This window comes from Plectropomus leopardus, chromosome 19, assembly GCF_026936395.1.
Source record: "Plectropomus leopardus strain MGB_pleo_1.0 chromosome 19, ASM2693639v1, whole genome shotgun sequence".
NCBI classification, from domain to species: domain Eukaryota; kingdom Metazoa; phylum Chordata; class Actinopteri; order Perciformes; family Serranidae; genus Plectropomus; species Plectropomus leopardus.
Window position 1 is genome coordinate 4,987,199 of NC_142194.1, and position 21,055 is coordinate 5,008,253.

At 42.7% G+C, this 21,055-nt stretch overlaps 1 protein-coding gene across 4 annotated transcripts in view; it reads left to right on the forward strand.

Annotated features, from left to right (window-relative positions):
• The window catches only part of thrab (thyroid hormone receptor alpha b), a 198,316-nt gene extending 189,732 nt beyond the window's left edge, over nucleotides 1-8,584 (forward strand). For all 4 annotated transcript variants that reach the window (XM_042507811.2, XM_042507813.2, XM_042507812.2 and 1 more), the window contains one exon: nucleotides 301-8,584. In XM_042507811.2, coding sequence (XP_042363745.1) covers nucleotides 301-551 — 251 coding nt within the window. In that variant the 3' untranslated portion in view covers nucleotides 552-8,584. The remainder of the gene's footprint in view (nucleotides 1-300) is intronic.
• The last annotated feature ends 12,471 nt before the right edge of the window (nucleotides 8,585-21,055 follow it).

Genomic DNA, 21,055 nt, shown 5'->3' on the forward strand with positions numbered 1-21,055 from the left:
CATGAAAAGAAAATTCTCAAGTAAAGTACAAGTACCTCAAATTGACACTTAAGTACAGTACTTGAGTAAATTGGAAATTGTCCGTAATAACTCATGAAAAGTTCACCGAGCCGAAAAAACGGTCACAATCTCCAGCAAGACTGTTGACATTTAGCCAGAAAAACACTGAGCTGATGATCTCTCATGCATTCATTTTCAAACGCTCTCCCCTCCTCCTCTCCTCTCTCCCTCTCTCTAAATCTCCCACTTATCTCCTCCTGTCTCGCCTCCTTCCCTCCCTCCGTCTCCTCCCGTCACCAGATCGTTCCGGCCTGACCTGCATGGACAAGATCGAGAAGTGCCAGGAGACGTACCTGCTGGCGTTCGAGCACTACATCAACTACCGCAAGCACAACATTCCTCACTTCTGGCCGAAGCTCCTGATGAAGGTGACGGACCTGCGGATGATCGGGGCGTGCCACGCCAGCCGCTTCCTTCACATGAAGGTGGAGTGTCCCAACGAACTCTTCCCGCCGCTCTTCCTGGAGGTCTTCGAGGACCAGGAGGTGTGAAACACACAGTTGCCACCACGCAAAGGGAAGAGGAAGTTGGGACAAACTGGGAGATGGGAAGGGCCATCATTTTTCTAGGGGAAGGATGGAGGGAGAGTCCTCTCGTCAGGAATCTGCATTTCTCCGACATCGCATTTACAGTACGTGGTTTAAAAACTGGAACCAACAATAACAGAAACAACACACCAGCAACAGGAGAGTCAAGCAAACAGAGGATTTTGTTTTTTGAGCACCCTCTCCTCCACCTCTTTCTCCTCCTTTTACTTACCCCTGTTTTAAAATCCGTGTGGGGGCCCTTCTGTCTGAGCACGATGTCTTATCTAGTAAGAGTTGTAGCCATTTGCCAAGACACGTACACCGACACACACCGCTTACACACACACAAATACACACATACAGCCTGTTTCACCTCAGTTCTTCAGAGCAGCGCTCTTTGCAGGGGTCCGTTCCCCCTGTCTGGTTCTCTTTTTTTTTTAAGCGGTCACAGATTTACACACCTTTTGAAGCCCATGTTTCCAGCTCCCCGGCTGGCTAGCACCTCTCAGTATTATTTCTGAATAAGTGTTAAGGCGGTAATTCAGAAAATATGGACATCAGTGACACATTATAGCTCACAGTCATGCAGGCACAACACAATCAGCAAAACACTGCACATTCAAATTTCTGCAGATGCTCTCAAAGCATCACTTTGGTGTATAATGGCTGCAGTAAAGCAGAGCTACCAGACCTATAGTCTTTTATCGATTCCTCAACTCAATCTGAGCCGTTACAGCTGTTTCTGGAGCTTCTTCTTAGATCCCAGTAACACCGGTGCTATATTTATATAAGGCTATTCCAGTTTTATGAAATTGTGTTGTCTACCTTTGAAAACAATGTGCAGACCATGGCTCCATATCTACCTTCAGTTTTGTCATCGGACCGGCTCCTGTGACATACACACACACACACACGCACGCACTCACACATATGAGCAGACTTGCCTTGTTATTGCCCGTGCTGCTCGTGCCAGCAGCGCACTGACGTGTTAATGACATTTAAGCCCTTCTCCTCTCTAAGGAGGCACTGCATTGAAAGAAAGAAAGAAAGAAAGAAAGAAAGAAAGGAGGGAGGGAGAGGAGGAGATAGAGAGCAAGGAAACAAGATTTAATAGCTGGACTGCAGAGTCAGAGCCAGGGTCAGAAGTAAATCTCCCACACGCAGCCTCCAAGGAGGTTTTCAATAGCAGCAACCACCAGCGAGACGGCAAAGCTCATCACACACACACACACACACACACAACATGAAAACACAACTTCACCTCAGAGTAACGTGAATGCCTCATTTTACTGTATGCACTGCGCAGCAGTGTCAATATACAGCCCTAACCTGCAGGGTTTGTACCGAGTCCTCTCCTCACGGACTCAGCTCAGTGTGGCCCCTCCAGGCTTCCATACACATTTGCCTTTTTTTAAACCATGGGCACCACTGAGAGCAGGCAAATGCCAAGAAGGCTACCATTTACCTCAAAGTGGATACACCCCCAGGCTGGGGCAGCAATACTGCCCCCGTGGTATCAGGCACTACCTCACCTCTGTGGACACGGGGCAGCTGCCCGCAGCCGACACACTCAGACATACACCATTCAAGTTGGCGCATGTGTAGGTTAACACACAACTGTGCACGATATTTACGTAGGTGCACACTTGGAAAGACAAACACTCACGTCACACACAAACAATTATACACACTCACACACACCCTCAGTGCTATCACTTGGTTGAAATGAAATACCATTGAAGACAGGAGGGCCAGCCATCCCCTCGGAGGGTTAAACCGACTCCAGGGAATGGTACCCATCACATTCGGGTTATCTCTTTTTGTTATATGGGACCAAGTGTCATCTTTTTAAATTTGGATTTACCAGTTTCTGTCAAAACAGAAACCTGACTCACAGAAGCGGTGAAAGGACAGTGCAGATGTGCAGCCCAGCTGACACCCTTTTCACGAGAGTAACAAGAGGATAGATGACAGAGTTCCCGGAAACCCCCTCGGTGGCCACGCCCGATGAATTAGCGTGCAGAGAAAGGGCCTTTTCCTTCTGCATCATGGCGATCTTCCACAGTACGCTCATGATGGCTGCCATCGGATCTTGATAAATCATTTAGATAAGCTTCTTTCATGCATGGACAGTGCATTAGACGTAAAACGGTAGAATGTTCTCAACCGAAATTAAGCTTCTCCAGAGGCAAAGCTCTTTTAGTCTCGTGCACTTTACCAATGCTCACCACTAAAACGGTAATTTCTCGCGGCAAACATCCATGGCAGGTATCATAGTGTGCTTTCGCCAAACGACCATTCAAGAAAGTTGATTAGATTAAAAGTAAAAGCCCGCTCTGTTCATTCCAATTCTGGGGCCAAGCCAAATCTAACTGGGTTTACCACTCTTAACGAGAAGAGAGCGAAAGAAAAGACAGACTAAGAGAATCTATTTTATATTCAAGGCCAGGCAGTAGTTGATACTGGGCACTTGTACAGGATGGGTAATCTGCACCCCTCAGAAGTACCTAAGCAGAGCAACACGTGGCAGGGATCATGGGCAGTCGTCACGGATGGCCGAGCCGCAGCGCTCCGATGTCTGGAGCAACGCAGGGAGGAGAGAGGAACTGGAGCGCCACCTTTGGGCACAGTGGTGGAGTCTGGTCTGACTCCCGGAAGAATCCCCCCGTTTTCCCCCGTCACAAGCGTCACCACTTATCAGAGATCCACCCCCCTGCCCTGCCTTACCCACGACAATGCGCTTTTTTCTGGAGCTTAGCTCAGACTAAATTGCACCCCACCCATTGCCCCCATTGCAGCCTGGCTGGTGGGAGTTTTTGCACTACTGCAGCGGTCCTCCTTTCAGCCCTTTACTCATCAAACCAACTCTTGTTTTAGTTGGTGAGTCCTTCCACCCAAACTCACCTCAAACAGGGCGAGTTTTGGTGAAGAGATTAAAAGTGGGTGAGTTTTGGTGGGGCGGCTTCAGATTTTTTGGAGTTTTGGCTGCTCTGTGTAACAGAGGCTGGCAGTCGCAGTGGGCTCAGTCCCAAACCTGACCTGTTGTCAGTATTAGACCAACAGCACATGACCCTCACCTGTTCACCAACACGACCAGGGGTGCAGAGAGACCCCTGCGTACGAGGGCTGTGTAGCACTTATTAAATCTCCCTGACCGTTTTCCCGTCGCCGCCCTGAAGAGTCAGCCCGGTGACATTTGAAATTCAGAGCCCTCCCTTCCATCGTCATCTTCTCTCCTCCTCTCCTCTTCCCTAAGCACCCAAGCTATTGTCCCCGCAGAGTGGGGACGCCCCCCCCCCAGTTTGGCCCAGAATCATTGACACCAAACGGGATCCAGGCCTCTACCTTGTGAGACAAGGCTGGCCGTAACTGCCCTTTAGAGTGGCGCCACCGAATGAATGTGAACGGCAAAGCAGCAGCGACGGGAACGAGAGACTTGTCTGATGTGAGAGAGGAAAAAGACAAAAAGACAGCGCGGGACAGGATACAAAAAAAAAGCCGAGGGCCCGACCCTCACTGCCATCATTGACATGGGTGAGAGAGGGCGATGTGGCCGGTTGTAGAGACGATGATTACAAACACTCGGAGGAACTGGGAGACGGCGGCGTTGGAATATGTCTCCCCTTCAGCTCCCCACAACAACCGCATATGAGCCCCTGCTCCCATGCCAGCTGACAACCCCAAAATGTCCCCTCAGCTCCCTCCAAAAGGATAACCTCCAACTCTCATGTGGTGCGGATCAGAAAGAGATCCGTCACTCCGGAGATGCAGGTTTGGAATTCCAACACGTCTTTGTAAAAGAACTGAAAAAGAGAAAAAAAACAGAAAACCTATCGATGTCCTTTGTTCTCGTGAGCTGACTGGGTATGTGTGTGTGACAGTAGGGGTTATAATGCTGCATTACCTTCTGAGTCTGATTTAGATTAAGAAAAAAAAAAGATATATGAAATGATTATAAATCCACAAAACAAAAATTAAAAGAGATGACTTTAAAAAAAGACTCCTGAACAAAAATTATTGGAGATTTTTTCATTTTATCATTGTTTTCTTATTTTTCTGTTTGTTTTTTGACGCTTAAAACTGCTCTGTGTAAAACAAAAAAGGAAAAAACAACAGCTGTAGTCACTTTTTGACCATGCGTGCAGTGTAACATAGAAACTATTTCACTTCTTTTTCACATCTATACTTTGTGTTGATAAGCCAACTGATCTGTTTGTCTGTGTATCTGTCCAAGTTGTCCGTCCCCTTTTATCAGGAGGAATTTACAACCAACAAAACAGGAATTTTTCTTTTTTTTATATATTTGTTTCTTTTTTATGAAAAACAACTTTGGAAAAAAAACACAAACAGGAAAAATAATGCAACAGAAACTGAAAAATACAAAAAAAAAAACAAAAAAAAACTGAAACAATCTTGTCATACCTCACACAACACAAAACTCAAAGGAACTTGGGAGGAGTCATATTTTGCAGGCACATGTGAAAGTTCAGAGATGCATATATAGATTTAAAAATGTATATGTTAAGATAATATGTGCTTGTGTGTACGCATCAGTAGAAGTTACAAAAGGACTCTTCCCTCAAGCTTTTGTGCTCTTTATCTTATTCGGTTGTGAGACTTTAGAGGCCATCTGCTAATGTGAGCACTTCTCCAACTTAAAGGCACAGTCTTTAGACAGTAATCTTAAAATGTGAATGGCCCAGAGACTGAGGGATTACGACTTTTGTAATGGATGAGAGTTTTATGGTATTGAATGTAGCTGACAGGAGGGGGCTGGACCTGAGCCCGGCACCCACAACCCAACTTCCACACACCAGCAGAATAGATAGTGGTGTCACACATACGTTACAAAACAAAACAAAACAAAACTGAGAATATATATATTGCCCGTCTGCAAGGTGCAATACTATGTTATGTATTTTTGTATGTTTTCTGTTTTGATTTTTATTTTCGTTGCATTTTTATTTTGGCCATAACCAAGGATGTAAATACAAAAACATACAACACTCGAGATTTATTGCAGCAAATTTAACCTCTCCATCCCGCTCTCCTGTAAAGAAAAAACAAAAAAAAGCAAAGTAATGTGTAATGCTTCATACATGTGTATGTGTGCACTCTCTCACATGTGCATGCCGACCCATATTCAGAAGTGCCCCGTGACGTTAATCATGAACCCTGTGCCTCCTGTTGTTTGCAAAGAGATAGATTCGTACCCCTCATACTCTCACAACGACATGACACGCTACACATGAATGCCTAGAGTCGTGTGTGTGTTCACTATGGTATCAGATCTTACCAACTGTTGATGTGAGTGCTGCCAGCAGCCACAGTGGCTAAAGGTTAAGAGAGCAGGGATGTGCTTTAATGGGTTAAAGTGGGAGGTGGGAGGCCTGTATAGAATGTAAGCAAGATATTATTTGGCGTGAATGTCAGCTAACGTGGCTGCAACACCACCCACATCAAAGTTGGAAAAGGCCAAAATGGATTTGTCCGCCTCCCCATTCGCCCCGAGAAGCCAGCCGAAAAATCTTTACAGCTCAGTTTTTGATACGAGATTGTCACAAACCTGGACCAGTTTCCTACAGGGACTAACACAGGCCCCATTTACATCCCAAGTGTCTTGTATCTAGATTAACTAAAATCAGAAATCCATCATTTTTCTCGAACCTGCCGTGCTGTTAATCAGTCTAGATTGTTTTGCTGTGAGTTGCAGAGTGTCGGAGAGATGTCCGACATCGATGCATTGCTATGGAAGTAGATGGCACTCAGCTTGAGATGCTCGAAACGACATTTGAAAGACTCAGCAGCAATGTCTCTTTCCAGAAATCATGACCCGCTTACTCAAGATAATCCACAGATCTTGTTGTCAGCAGTTTCTACATGAAAAGCAATTCTGACGTGAAGCTGCTCAAAACAAGGTCTGTGGATTATCTTGTGTAACCGGGTCATGATTTCTAGAAAGAGACATTGCTGTTGAGTTTTTCAAATGTTTTTTTTTTTGGCGCTTTTAGCACCACAAACCGAGTGCTGTCTAGTTCCATTACATTTGAGAGAAGGCAGACATCTCTATGGTCGATATCTCCAACTCTGCAAATCACATCAAAAAATCCAGACTGATAAACAGAGTTTCAGGTAAAAATATGTACTTTCTACTTCTGATTTATGACTTTCCTTTACACCGAGCCGCACATGCTTGCGCCTCTGTTGGCCTGATTATGTCGAGTACAAGTCAGCAAGCCCAACTCCAGTCAAAAGAAAGTACTGTTTTAACTCCCAAAAAACACCAGAAGCTCTAAAGTCTGCTTCCATAATGTAATTACAGTTTGCAGGAGTAAAAATCACGAATGCATTCACACTTTCTCAACATCTGGCTTGAAAGCATTTAAAAAACACCTCCTGAGTTTTGAGCAATCAGATTTCAATCCATCTCAAATGCCTCTTGACTTTTTTTTGAGATCCAATCTGCTCAGAGACACATGAAGTGTAAATGGAGTCTTCGATGATGATGACAGTTTAACTGAACACCATATTTGGTTCTCAGCTCCGACTGGTTAAAGCTGAAAGTAATTTCGGTCTATGATTACACCCTCAGCTCGAGCAAATTGCGCTTGGCAGACCACAACAAGCAAAGTGAAGGTTTTCAAGGCTGGCTTTTGCGGGGGCTTTCCGAGCCCATCCCTCCATAGATACTATGATCCTGGATTATTCTCACATGTTGACACATTGGACAAGGGTGGAGATTGTCTGTGATGTTTTTTGGTTTCATGGTTGTGTTTGGTCCCCCCCTATGCCAAATGTAGAGTTTGTGAAGACATGCAAGTAGCAAGATGTCTATGCAATTTCCCTCCTGCTCCCTCCGAAAGAAAAAGACAAGCTCAACAACAACGAGCCAGTCTCGCTTGTGAAATCAAATTCGGCCTGGTTTGTATTCCAGAGGTTCTTAGCGTGACCTGAAGACCCGTGCTGCTCCGTGTGGGCGAGGGTCGGGACTGCCTGGGTGAGCTGGCCTTTGGCCCAGCTGACTGGCTGGTCCTCGGGGTCGGTTACTCTTCACGGTAGCCCGGGGTCTCCGAGAACAAGTAGGAGGGGTACTGGGGATGTTGTGGAGAATAAGGATTCTACGAGATGTGCTGTTTTTTTGTAAACTGCTCAGAAAGTGGTGTGTGTGAATGTGTATGTGTGTCGTTTGGAAGTTTGATGCGATGCTCTCATTGTTTGGTGATCGTTAAGGCCTCGATTTTCAAGATTTAGACAAGCCCCGAAATGTACCCCCTTTTTGCAATATGTGTGTGAAGCTTTAATTTTTGTTCCCTGCGACCAACTTAATGTAACGTTAGAGTATTTGAGAAGGTGGATGTCCATCAGTGGGATGCTTGTAGCGTATAAACAAGTTTACTTTACCCATTACTTCTGCTTTTAAGATGTTAGGAACTGATTTGACTTGATTCAGAATCACAAATCTTCAAAAATTACATTATCCCACTGAGTACAACATCCACCACCTGCTGACTATCAGTTTGACATGAGCACTTAATTATAAAATGCACTTTCAACGGCCCAAACCACGACACGTGGAAAAACCTTCTCTGACAAAATGAAAAAAAACAAATTGCACCCAATCCAAATGCCTTTTGCACCACTTAATGTTTTTTAAATTAGTTTAACCCTGAAAATAAACAGCCTTTAGGCGAAGACAGTTAACAAATAATTATAAAGTTTACAATTACTTTTTAATGAAGTGCAATAAGTGAGTGAGTGAACCTTTTGGCGTATTACTTGTCTCTGCAGATCTTTTTTTTTTTGTGGGAAAATAATCGATTGCTTTTAAAAATGCGCGCCCACCAGTGAGAGCATCAGCGTAGACCCACTCCACACACACACACACGCACACACACAAACACAGACCACTTTTTGTGACTGGGTAAAGGAAGCTATTGAAGGATTCTCTCAGGTAAAAGAACATTTTCTAATAAATGATGATGAACCTTAGATGAAAACCCATTGTTAGCTCATCTTTTTTTTCTTGTCTTCTCAATTTGAAATCAGTAATGTGCCCTTTTTTTCTGTTCTGTGCTCTTTGACAAGTGTCAGATTGAAAAGGTGTAGACGTCCAGGCTTCAAGGATTTGGATCCTGAGTCTACTTCAAAAACAGAGTCATGCCCTCACTGCTTTCTTAGCCCTAAATGAAAACACATTTCTTCACGTGTGGAGGTGGGAGAGTGATGCGTCTGTCTGCTGGTTTGGAAGTGTTCGGGAGTTTGTGTTTGTTTTGATTTGGTGCTGCACCGTATGGAAACCCATTCCCGCCAGGAAAAGAAAAGTCAATTTTATTTATTTGGGCTGTAAACTTCTGGTCGATATGCTCTTGTCCAACCAAATTCTCATTGGTCGCTTGTTTGCTGGTGTAACTTTAACGAGGCCGTGTGTCCACTAAAGCGATTCTTTTCCCAGCTGAATAACGGCAGCTGTTGTTGTTCAGCGCTTGTTTTTGTCCACTGTGATGGACGGTTTTTGTGGTATCTGTCACGTCCCCTCTGCACTGTGATTGGACAGCTAGTGACAGTGACGAGCACAGCGTTTTTCCCAAAGTTAAACATGTTTGAACTCTCATTTTGAATCAGAAAACATAAATAATAATAGAAGAGTATTTTACTAAGACTCCAAAAAGACACAAAACAGCTCGATGGCCAGCGTAGTCAGTCTCTCTTGCATCGCAGCGTTAGAGATATTTAATGTTCGTAATGTTACGTTGTGTATGAGATTTTCAACCCCAGAGTTAACTTCTCGCAGCTCCGCTGGAAACAGTGCAGTTTATTTTCGGATAACAGTGGACAACACATTTATTTTTCACTCGAGGCATTTCAGTTGCCTGAGCACAGACTTTACTTGCCCCGGGGCAAATGGTAATGTCTAGCCCTGTGGCAGGAAAAAAAAATGCTTTGGTGGACACACAATGCAACCATGTAGAGTGCACTCAGTGACCTTTGGAAATGTATTTAATTTAGAAATAAAGTGCAAATTTTTTTGCCTGTCGACCAGCTGAATAGGTTTTCTCTGGTTGATTACAGTCCGACTATTTATATCTTCGCAAATTTGCCTTAATCTTAATTAATCTTTACAGCATACACCTTCCAAACTAAGACCCTCGATTCAGATATGAAAACCATTTAACAGTTAAAAAGTTTAAAAATAAATGGAAGAAAGCTCAGTAGAGCAACAGAGAAGGGATCGCTCTCTCTGGACGGACAGACATGCGGTCGATGTCTTTCTTTAGAATAGATCACGCAGTAAAATTACAGCATCGGGATGACAAAATAACAGTTATATTGTGAAGATTATGGATCAGGGAGGACTGTAGCAACTTGCAGGTGCCGCCAAACAGTTAGGACTTGAACCACATGACTTCCTCTCCACCATGGAGACCTGGAAAGAGGATACAAACACAAGAAGGAAAGCTGAAGCAAACCATTCATACAGGCAGGAGAAAAGAAACAGAGAGAGAAAAGAGGAGAGTCTGAGTCTCCTGGAGGACGGAGATGCAGATCCAAACATCTGGAATGATGCGGTGAAAGCCAAGAGAGAGACGGAGAGGTCTCGAGACGTCCAGCACAGAGAAGCTTGAGTGAAAGAAAGGACAAGGAAAGAAACCGTGAGAGGAGGAGGCGCATAGATGCTCCTGTGCTTGTGGGACAAAGAAACGAAGTGTTCGAGAGATGTAACCTTTTTCAGAAAGTTTGCAAATCTCTCATCGACAGGAGGGACGCAAACTATAAGCACTAAGCGTCATTTATTCATTATGAGCCAGAGAGAGAGAGCGGCCAAAGGACGATTGCATTAAGGAAGTTCGGCTACAGTGAAAGATACTATGAATTATCTTTATTGTCAGTGACTAAGTGGGAGAAATATGCAGCTTTAGCAGTAGACTGGAATCCAGTAGACTGGAAAGTGCTGGACTGGTACAACTGTCAACAGCTCCTGTTGCGCCAGTGAAAATAACCAGGACCACAGGCAGCCGCTCGCCAAGCGCAGTAAAGTTGACGGACCAATGTGGCGACTGGTAAATACATTAACGACAGTACAAGGACGGGCTCGTGCCGCTTCAATTTTAGTAAGAAAGAGATCTGACGCCACGGATGTGACCGCAGAGATACAGGAGGAAACCACAAGTGTCGAGCCACAAAGGTTTTCTCATTCCTGTTTACTTTGGAAGGCAGATCTGAGGACGACGTTGCACCCGATTTGATTGCGTTTCAGTGCAACAAGTTGGAAAACCAAGTAGTTTTTAGCAATACCAGTTCAAGTCAGGTTAGTTATGGTAGCAATACCAGTCGATAACAATGCGTTGTGCTGTATTTTGCCAGTTTAAACGCCGTAGTAACGTGTCCACGGATAGAAGTTGGACAGTATGACTGTTTTAATGAGACACAAATAAGACAGTAGTGCTGACTTACCACAGCTTTCAGTCCTGTTGATGCACGAAGCAGCCATCGTGGATTTTTAGGTCAGGGTTGGTGAGGTTTCTGCGACTTTCCGAATTTCCCATGTGATAAACGAAAGTTTCATTTGGACGCGGCAAGACATCCGACTTCAGTCGAAATTCCGACTTCCTGGTGCAAATGGAAACGCATCATACGGCCTCAAGTGGATATCGAAATCACCAAAAATTAAAACCTTATCAGAAGGAGTAACACATTCTGAGATCGAGTCTCCAAATTTGTCTAAAAATTGGAAATAAGCTCCAGGTGGTTTACGAGTACTTCAGGGAGTTACCCTGAACAGACGGTAAACAGCAGCTAGTTAGTGATGCTTATCTCACGCTAATGGTAATGGAGGTACTATTACCCAAAAATATGAAAAGGGAAGTTAAAATTTTGACTTAGTGGTTCATAAACAAACTCTATAGGTTAACCTCATAATTAAGACTCACTATCTAAAGGTTATTACACGCTGTCTTAAGGATAAAATTGACTTTTTTTTTAAATCTTGATTTAGAATTTCATTGATTTAAAACATAAAATATTTAACTCACAATCTCATACTTTTGACTTGCTGTAAGTGCATTTATTTTCATTACACACCATTGCATATTTTTATGTCAAAATTAAAAAATGTGCTTATTTCTAAATCATGAATTACAAATCCAAAACCCGTATTTATAAAGTCACATTTCTGACTTGCAATCCCATAATTTTGAATTAATTAATTATATGATATAATTGTCATAATTCATTTTGTCATCCCTAAATTTTGTCCTGTTAATTACACAGCATATAAACTTAAAATTAAAAGTATATTTTTTTGTTTTTCATGATTTGGAGATACCATTGTTATTCCTACCATCCCCCTAACTCACCTCTTACTGGCGGAAATGGGCTTCCATACAGCAGTGAAAACACACTATTATTATTTTTTTAAATTTACTTTGAATCTGACTTTTTTTGCTTCAAAAGTCCAGCTTGGTCCTAAACAAAACACATTTTGACTTGTCTCAGAAACACGTGCCAGAGCGTTCAAAAGCAAATTCAGCCCTTCCTGTCAGCAGCAGTCGAGTCTTTGCACTTTCTCCCTTTACGGTCAAAGTGCCAGCAGCAATATCCAGTTCTCCCTCACCCAGTTGGCTAATGGCGTACATACAGCAGTACATGGCTGCCGTCCAAGCAGGGCACCATCCACCCTTGGGGGGGGCGGGGGGGCGGGGGGCGGTCTGGCTTTGTTCCTCCGTCCACAGGCCTGTTTCTATTTCAGTGTGCTTACTGTTTAACTTTGTGATGCGCTGAAAGGTTGGCATGGCTCATCCACGGCTGTGCATGTCTAAAGGTGTGTGCATGTGAGTGTCCGTGTCCATGTTCATGTGAGAGAACTGTGTGTGTGTGTGTGTGTGTGTGTGTGTGTTTAAATGCTTTGCAACCCGATTTCCCTCCCAAATTCCCCCCTAAAAAAAGCACCTTTTTAGGCCGCGGTACATGACAGAAGTCTGTAAAACAGAGTCCTGTCATTTTATTCACTTTGAAGAATGTAACTAATATTGTGTAACGGAGAGTAGAAAACGAGGGGAGCCGTTTATACGTGAGGGTGGCGGGGTTGCAGGAAATGAAACCAGAATTGCAAGAGTGGGTAATATCTCAAAAAAGATGCCACGAGGATTCCCACAAAAAGCCAGGACTGTTGCCCGCAGATTACTGCCGCGCCTGCAGTTCCAGGCTTTTGCAATTTTGTTTCTCTTTCCAAATGATGGCCTTATTGATTGCTTTTGTTTCCCTCCTGTGAGGTATTGTTCTCCAGCTTGTTTCATAGGGCACCAGAGGATTTATTATGAAGGCTTGCACTTAGAGAATGCGTGCTGTGGAGAGTTGGATCTCTTTGGTAAAAATGAATTAGTGTTTTAGCAGTTTAGGACTCCCGAGAGTGATTTTTAGGTTATCGCAATACTTGATATTAAATGGCTAAATCTAAGACAACTCCCCCTCTGTGACCACATTAGCACAACAACAAAAAAAAGGAGAGAATATTTAAGCCCCAGTGAGCTGAATAATGTAATCAAAGTGCCAAATCTGCTCACCAGGCGCACCATCAACACCTCAAGTGTTTATGACACAGTTTGTGCTCAGACTGTTGTGGTTTAAATTGTGACTGTTGACATACTGTTTGGCAGCCGTCAGTGTGTGTTGAAGGCTGAGTAGGAGGCACTGTGTGAATATAGAGTTGTATTGATCATGAGATTACACTACACCACCTCATCTGCCCTGTCGCCACAACAAAATGTAGGCAAGTACGTTTCTGCAGACCACAAATACGTTACATTTGTGCGTTTCATACGCTTCATTTCAACGTTTATAAAGTAACAGTACATGGGATCACCGCCTGTTTGAGGCGGGAATATCACTCCGTTATGCCGCCTCACTGTTCTGTACATAAATCCGATCATGGAAAGTGCGGACAAAGTGGTCTCGCCTCTGCCCATAGACTGTAGAGAAAGATGGACGATGAGCCCCCACTTCTCCCCGCTATGCATAAGTGAGGTTAAAATATCTGAGATACGGGTGTTGCCATCTTTCAGTGGTGATGTCATTGAGAGCCGGATGCCAAAACACCCATCCGACCAATCGCGAGCAGCTAAGTTGAATATGAGCCACAGACTGGCTGTCAATCATCGTGGAAAAGCTGCTTTTTGTATAACTGTATAACTTATTAAAAACAGCTTTTTTTCTTTTTTACATTTTATTTACAATTATAAAAAAATACTACATTTCATTTTAATTTGAGTCCATATTGAACTTCTTGAAAGTGACATTCGGCTCAACAGCTTTCTTATTTTATTTATTAATTAATTTTTTATGCCTTTTATCGTGGTTTCACATTGGTGCACTTTTTAGGAAATTTTTCAAAATCTGGTTTAGAGTCACCAACCACGGCTCGCGGCATCCGCACGCCAGTTTACATCACATGGCCGGAAATACGTCACCATGTGGCGGCGTGAGTGTGACGTTTTTGACGACGTGTTTATGCGCGCGACCCGCAGCGGGAGATTTAAAAAGCAGCTGTGAACATCGCGGCTAATTCACGCAGAAGAACAGCGGCCGTAAATGTACAAAAACTGGGGAAACAGTAACATTTAGGAGCTCCTTAACCTCCGAGCAGAGGACGAGATCAGCTGTCATGTGACAGAGAAGGTAAACTATTGTTATTGACATGTTCTGCCTTTATTATCGTGTAAAGCGCTGCAGACGCGTGTCAGACGTGTTAAGTGCTTAATGCGGACGCTCGTGTTTTTCGTGGCTGGTTTCTTGCTGAAATATTGGCACGAAAGGCGGTTGTTTTTTGCCGGGACATTGATGAGTTTCCGTGGCATGAAAAGCAGTTGTTTATTGAGATGTTGCTTTCTTTTGATTTCGGGATAGTGACGAAAAACAGGCGTTTTTTTTGCAGAGACGTTACAGTTTCTCCTGCTGGGATTGTGGCACAAAATGCAGTTATTTTTGCCAAAACATTGCTGCATTTCCTGTCAGGACAATGGAGCGAAAACCAGATGTTTTTGGCTGAAAAATATTGCTGTTCTTGCCTAGATAATGGCAGAAAAATGTTTTTTTCCTATAGGACATCAGAGCTTTCCCTGCCCATGCTGTGGCACAAACAGCAGCTGTTTTTTTGCCAAGACATCATGTGTTTCATGCCGATATAATGACATAAAAAGTGACTGTTTTTGCCAAGACATTGTTGCTGCCAGGATAGTGCCACAAATAATATTTGTTTTTAGATATCAGCGTGTTATATGCAGGGATTGTGGCATGAAAAGTTTTTTGGCGAGATGTTGTTGCTTTTTCTGCTTCGATAATGGCACAAACAGTTATTTTTTTTTACCCAGACATTGTCGCTTTCCCTGCCGGGATTTTGGCAATAAATGTGGTTGTTTTTGGTGGAGTCGTCACTGTGTTTGTTGCTTGGTGCACAAGAAGTAGTTGTATTTGCTAAAACATCAGTGTGTTTCCTGCTGAGATAGTGGCACAAAAAGTAATTGTTTTTGCAGACTTTGCTGCATGTCTTGTCGGGATAATGCCATTATAAGCAGTAGTTTGCTATTCCTCCTGGGATAATGCCATTAAGAGCATTTGTTTTTGCCAAGTCAATAATGTGTTTCCTGCCGCGATGTGGATTGAAAAGTGATTGTTGTTGGTGAAACATTGCTGCTTTAACTGCAGAAATTGTTGCATGAAAAGAGGTTTTTCTCTGCTGAGACATGGTTGCATGTCTCTCTTTACCATGACATCCCTAATTTCCGTGCAGGGAGAGATCTGCCGCCAAACTTCAAATTGCAAGTAAAAAAAAACAACAAGATAAATGTATGAATTCTGCAATAGTGTGCAAATGTAACATACCTGTGGTTTGCAGAAATGTACAATACAAGAACATTTTTTCTGGCGTTTGGGTTGACCTCACCCCGTCCCGTATCCAAAGGCACATGGAGCTGCTCTGCACTACATTCTGGCCACTTGACATTATGAATAGCTTTGAGCGGACACTATCATTGTCCTGTTGCCTAGTTAGACCAAATCCCGAGACAGAACTAAGAGCACTTATTGGTGGTGTTGTGGCGGTTTTGTGCTGCTTGGGTGATCTACAAGGAGATTTAAAGTCATGAGGATATTTTTATAAACGGGGGAAAAAATAATCGCATGCCTAGACAGCTAAGAATGTACACAAATTAGCTCTTCTACTTATAGTCTATCAATCAGAGATATAGATCAGAGATTAGATAAATTATGATATTGTGTAGTTTGGGGAGATCTGTGCTTTTGAGAAAAATATGCAATGTTTGTCAGGTTGAAAATAAGGTTTTGAATTGGTTCAGAACTGCTCAGGTTTGATAAACCGGCCTCAAAGGGTGCTTTCCGTCCGTCCTCTTTCCTCCCTCTGCTTCCCTTGTCTGTTCTGTCAAAACGCCCCTCGGAGCACATACACTTTCAGCTCTCTCGGCACATACAGTACACAAGCCCACTGTTGTATGCAAAACCAGAGGAGATGCTCTCTGCTCAAACCTTAAAGAAAGGGATCAACTTATCCACTCTGTAGCAGGTCCAAGCCACTTTACACAGCACCAGCAACACCAACAACCTCTTTAAGGCTTCATGACCACTGGGAACGTCTTCTTTACTCTACCACCCTTTTATTGCTCACATAGTTTACAACAGAAAGGACTCGGTGTTGCATGTACAGAAAGCTTAGCATGCTTATAGTATGGTGTTAAAAAAACATTTAGTAAAACAGCTTCAAAGTGGTTTCTTCAACAGCAGGACCAGAGTTTCGCTTTAAAGCAGATAACCTGGTGACAAGTTCTATGTCTTGTATGCAGCAGCTGGTGCTGGTCGATGTTTCCATGTCAGACTTTATTTATAGATGGGGTTATGTTGTACAAATGTCTATGAACTGTCAATGTGTCTGTATTCACTATTCTATAACCCACTGTCCAGTTAGATGGTAAGAAAATGGAAATTTATTTTATGTTGAATCAAGAAAATGTAAATGATGAAGGTTACGTGGAACCTGAATGAATTGGCCGTAAGTACTCAGTATGTTTACATGATGTTAGAAAAAGCCGAATTATTGTGTTAGTCAGACTAAAACTAGACTTTTAAAATACATGTAACATGTTATTCGTCGAAAAACGTCAAATTTGTCAAAGTCCGACTAACACACCTAGATAACATGGTCGGAAATCGAACTACTCCATTATGTATACGCCGCAGTCAGACCTGAACTGCCCTGGGCGTACTGTGCATGCTCTATAGTCCCGGTGCTGGTTTTTAACACGGAAGTCAAACAGCATAAATTTGTAGAAGACAAAGGTACAAAGGAAAGCATAGAGTACGTATGAAAAGTTATCCATGTTTTCACCACTTGACATGGAACCTGCTTACCGCTTTCTAACTTGTCTGGTATGTGACGTAATAGGTCAACCTGAAGAGGGTCCAACAGCAACTATCTGAAAGGGGGCATATCGCTTTATACCGTGGAGGAGTCGGGCATACTTCTGTCAATAAACTGATTCTCTCCCGGTACTGGGTCAAGGACAATAGTCCAAATAAATGGCCCAATTGAGCTACAACCGTAGCTCCACTTAACTGTGCATGTAAACGTACTGATTGAAAGTTTGCAGTTAACTTTGTCTTGATTTAACATAAAAAAAAGTTTGAAGGTCTGGACAGTGCATTTAAACACATTTTTGCAAGCCTTGTGTGTTTAGATATTTCAGAAACCAATAGAAGCATGCTGAGGAGCAAAATCTGTGGAGGTGGAGTTCTCTCGGGGTTTTGATTTGTTGTTCCTTTTTCTATTGTCTTGTTTTCATGGATTTTCTCAAGGACCCTGTTCAGCCTGCTCAGTATATATATACAGTATAACTTCATGACTCCAAGCCAGCAGATGTTTTACAGAATCTACAAAAAATAAACATGCAAATGAGCTATAAAAAACCTTCACTACAACAGCTAATACAGCTACCTTTCTTACTTTTATACCACTCCTCCAAGAGTTCCTTGCTTCACTGTGACTGCAGAGGCTGCTGGAAAACTATGATGTGTTCTGCAGACACTCAGGGGTCATGACCTGTCCGCTCAGGATGAGGCTTAGGAAAGGTGCCAAAGATGGATGTGAGGTGTTTTTTGTTAGTTGTGTTGAAAGCATGTCAACCTGTTGTTACAGCTCTCCGTGCAAACTATAAACTAGGCGAGTCCTATTATCTCTGGAGACAACTGGGAACAACAAAGTGCAAGAGATTGACGCAAGGTTGTCACTCGTCCTGATCCAGGACTGTCATTGTACGTGTAACGGTCCTGGATGGACCCCCTCTAAAACCTGCATATTTCAGCCACTCAGCGGTGAATAAACTTCAGTATGGGAAAAAAGGTTGAAGGCAATCTGAGCGACTCACAAGATGACAAAAAATATGTTAAAGTACAAAAAAATCAGGATCTACTTCCACAGAGGAAGGTCCCTTACCTAATATCGGTATTAGGCGAGCACCGAGCAACATTCACCAAGAAAGGTCTGTAAAGATCTGGAAAAGACCAGAGAAGTTAATTTTTTTTATTCTTGTGGCACTAATCATCTTTTGTAGGAATTAAAAGGGATATGCTTTAGGCCATTGCTACCTTGTGATTGATAAGTCTTTACCACGGCAACCTGTCAATCCGGATAGAGATGTTCAAATGCGTATCCAACCTCCAATTTGGATCATTTCAGACTCCAAAAAACAACAAGTTACAGCATCAAATTGCCAAACTGGAGGCTTCAACAAAATAGTTGATGAATTTTTGGTAGTTACCTCCACTTCTTTTCTACAGTCTTGGAGGCCAATTTGACATAGCGGCCCGTTTCCATCAGGTGATGCTCTGTAGCCCAAAAATACTTTTTCCCATAAACTTAAATTGGGACAGAGATGTCTTTACGTCAATGTATACATTTTTTTGAGTGTCACAATCCCGCAAAATAATTCGGTTCACTATCAGAATTTGATCTTGTTGACTTTTACAGGCTTTCTTGATCAGTAAAACATTTTAGTAACTTTGCACTCGCCTAACACTTTTTACCGCCTTATATCTTACTAAGAATATTACTTTCTATCCTCCCCGTGGTGGATGTGAGTGACTGAAATGTTTGGGTTTGTCACGGTCCTGGATCAGGACATGCCAAATTGAGATTTCTAGAGAGAATAAGAAGCCAAAGGAAATACAAATCCAGATGGTAACACGTAAAACATTGCAGAGTTTGCAGGTACATCTTAGGTTAGCGTCTGCTGCAAAACAGTGAACACAGGATGCCGTACGCAGGGAAACACATGGCCATTCACTGTACTAACAGTAGAGATCTCTGCTTTAGTCTCTATCCAGATGTGCCAGATATTCATATATTTTCAGGGTTATACAAAGAGTAGCAGAAAGTATTTAAAAGTTTATTCAGTTTCTGTGAGTGACAGCATACAGGATACTATTTAAAGGCCCTGATACTACAAACCCCAGCCTCCTGGTGTCTGGTGCAGGTTGAACCAGGTAAATAAAAAGTATCTGACAATATATATATCTTATATTAAGTTCCAAGTTTTGTTCCTGTCATCTCGCTCTTTGTTTCAGATGACGTCACAGTCATGCAAAACAAAGGAACAGTATTTAGGATTCATTTCGAAGACACACAGTCAGGCTTTAGGCGACGCTCTGGGCTAAATAAAAACACTCTGTCTTGTCTCAAACAAACAACACACCTGCGCAGGAAAACCTCCGAATATCTACTGTGATCTCCTCTCACACCACCCGCACCTCCATCACACCTTCTCACCTGGACCTGTCCTCCCTCCCTGTGATTACCCGATCCCCTGCTGTTCCCGAGCACCCACCACCTCCTCCTTCTCCCCCTCTTTACCTCCCTGTCCTCCTCCCAGTCCGGTGGGTGGTGTGATGTCAGGTTTTTGTGGTGGGCTGCTTACGACAGGTCCAGACAATCAGCGTGTTTGTAAATGTCAATGTGTGATTTTCAAATCTTTGTTTATGGTCAGGGTTTTAAAGGAAGATATTTTTATGGTAATTGTCGCTGGTCTATTTTACTATATATTTATGTAATAAATATGTGACTAAATTTACATCTCACTGGCTCTTTGGGCTGTTATTGGCTCTCAGTTCTCCAGCCAGCTGCGTCATGTGCTGGAGGGTTTTCATTAATGGACTAATAAATTAAACCCACAAAAAAATGCCTCATTGTCTCTGTTATCTTCAGTTGTGTATGGAGTTTTTGTTGACTGATGAGGTCGCTGTACATGGGAATAAATAAGAAATGTCATTCCTCTGTCATATCTCTGTATCATATCTGCAGTCCAGGCTAGTAAAATTGTCTGGATTGTAGACAATATTTGCAATCCAGACAATTGTCTGGATTGCAAATATTCATAATTCCTCGCTGCACAAAATTCTGGTATGAAAATTTCTATTTTCTCCGTTTAGAGTGACATTCAGGATTTTTTGTGTTGCAGAAACTGTTTGTAGGGGGAAAAATCCAATCTTATATTGGAATAGGAAAGAAAAACAAAACAAAGACAAAGAGACATAAAAAACAGCACAACTTCCCTCTAATCGACGCAAAATAACCTCAAATGTACAAAAAAATTAGACCAAAAGTCAGGAAATAATCTCAAAGAGACCCCAAACAACCAGAAAAACACACAAAATAACCCTAACAACCTAAAAAGAAGACACAACATGCCTTTAAAGGCACACAAAATAACACTAAGACCCCCCCAAAAAAGAAAACCCCCAAATTTAACAGACTCAAAAGGATACACATTTATCCCCAAAAGACACTAAATAACCTAAAAGAGACTCTAAATTACCCCCAAAAGACAAAAAATGACAAAACAATACACAAAATACCCTACCCAAAGACACATTAAATTGCCCCACAAGGACACAAATTTCCTTCAAATAGACAAAAAATTAACAAACAACAAAAAATAAACTATCAAAACCAGTTTTGGTGGTGGGGCCTCTTGCATCTGTGCTCAGGGCTCCATTGTCTCATAAACTGCCCATGGCAATAACGATGAAGATGGAAACGATATGACCACAGAAATATAAAGATTGAAAGGCTACTCAAACCGCATGATGAGACTTTACATTTCCCAGACCACGTATAAATGCGTAACCTACTACCAAGACGATTAATTTTGATTTTGATCGCCGTGCTGCGTCCAGCTCTGGAGACGAGGCTCTGCCAGCGGTCACACACACATCACAAATGTACTTTGTTGTTCTTGCTAAGGGTGACCTCCAGACTGAGGTTGCAGATCTGTCTTTAACATCACAGCTTTGCGTCTCATGCAACCTCAGAGAGGTCACCAGAACTCTCTGTACTCTGGTGCCGCAACATATATGTTCCCCACAAGGCCTCTCTACCTCGAGCAGCCTGCCAAAACACTCTAAACATAGAT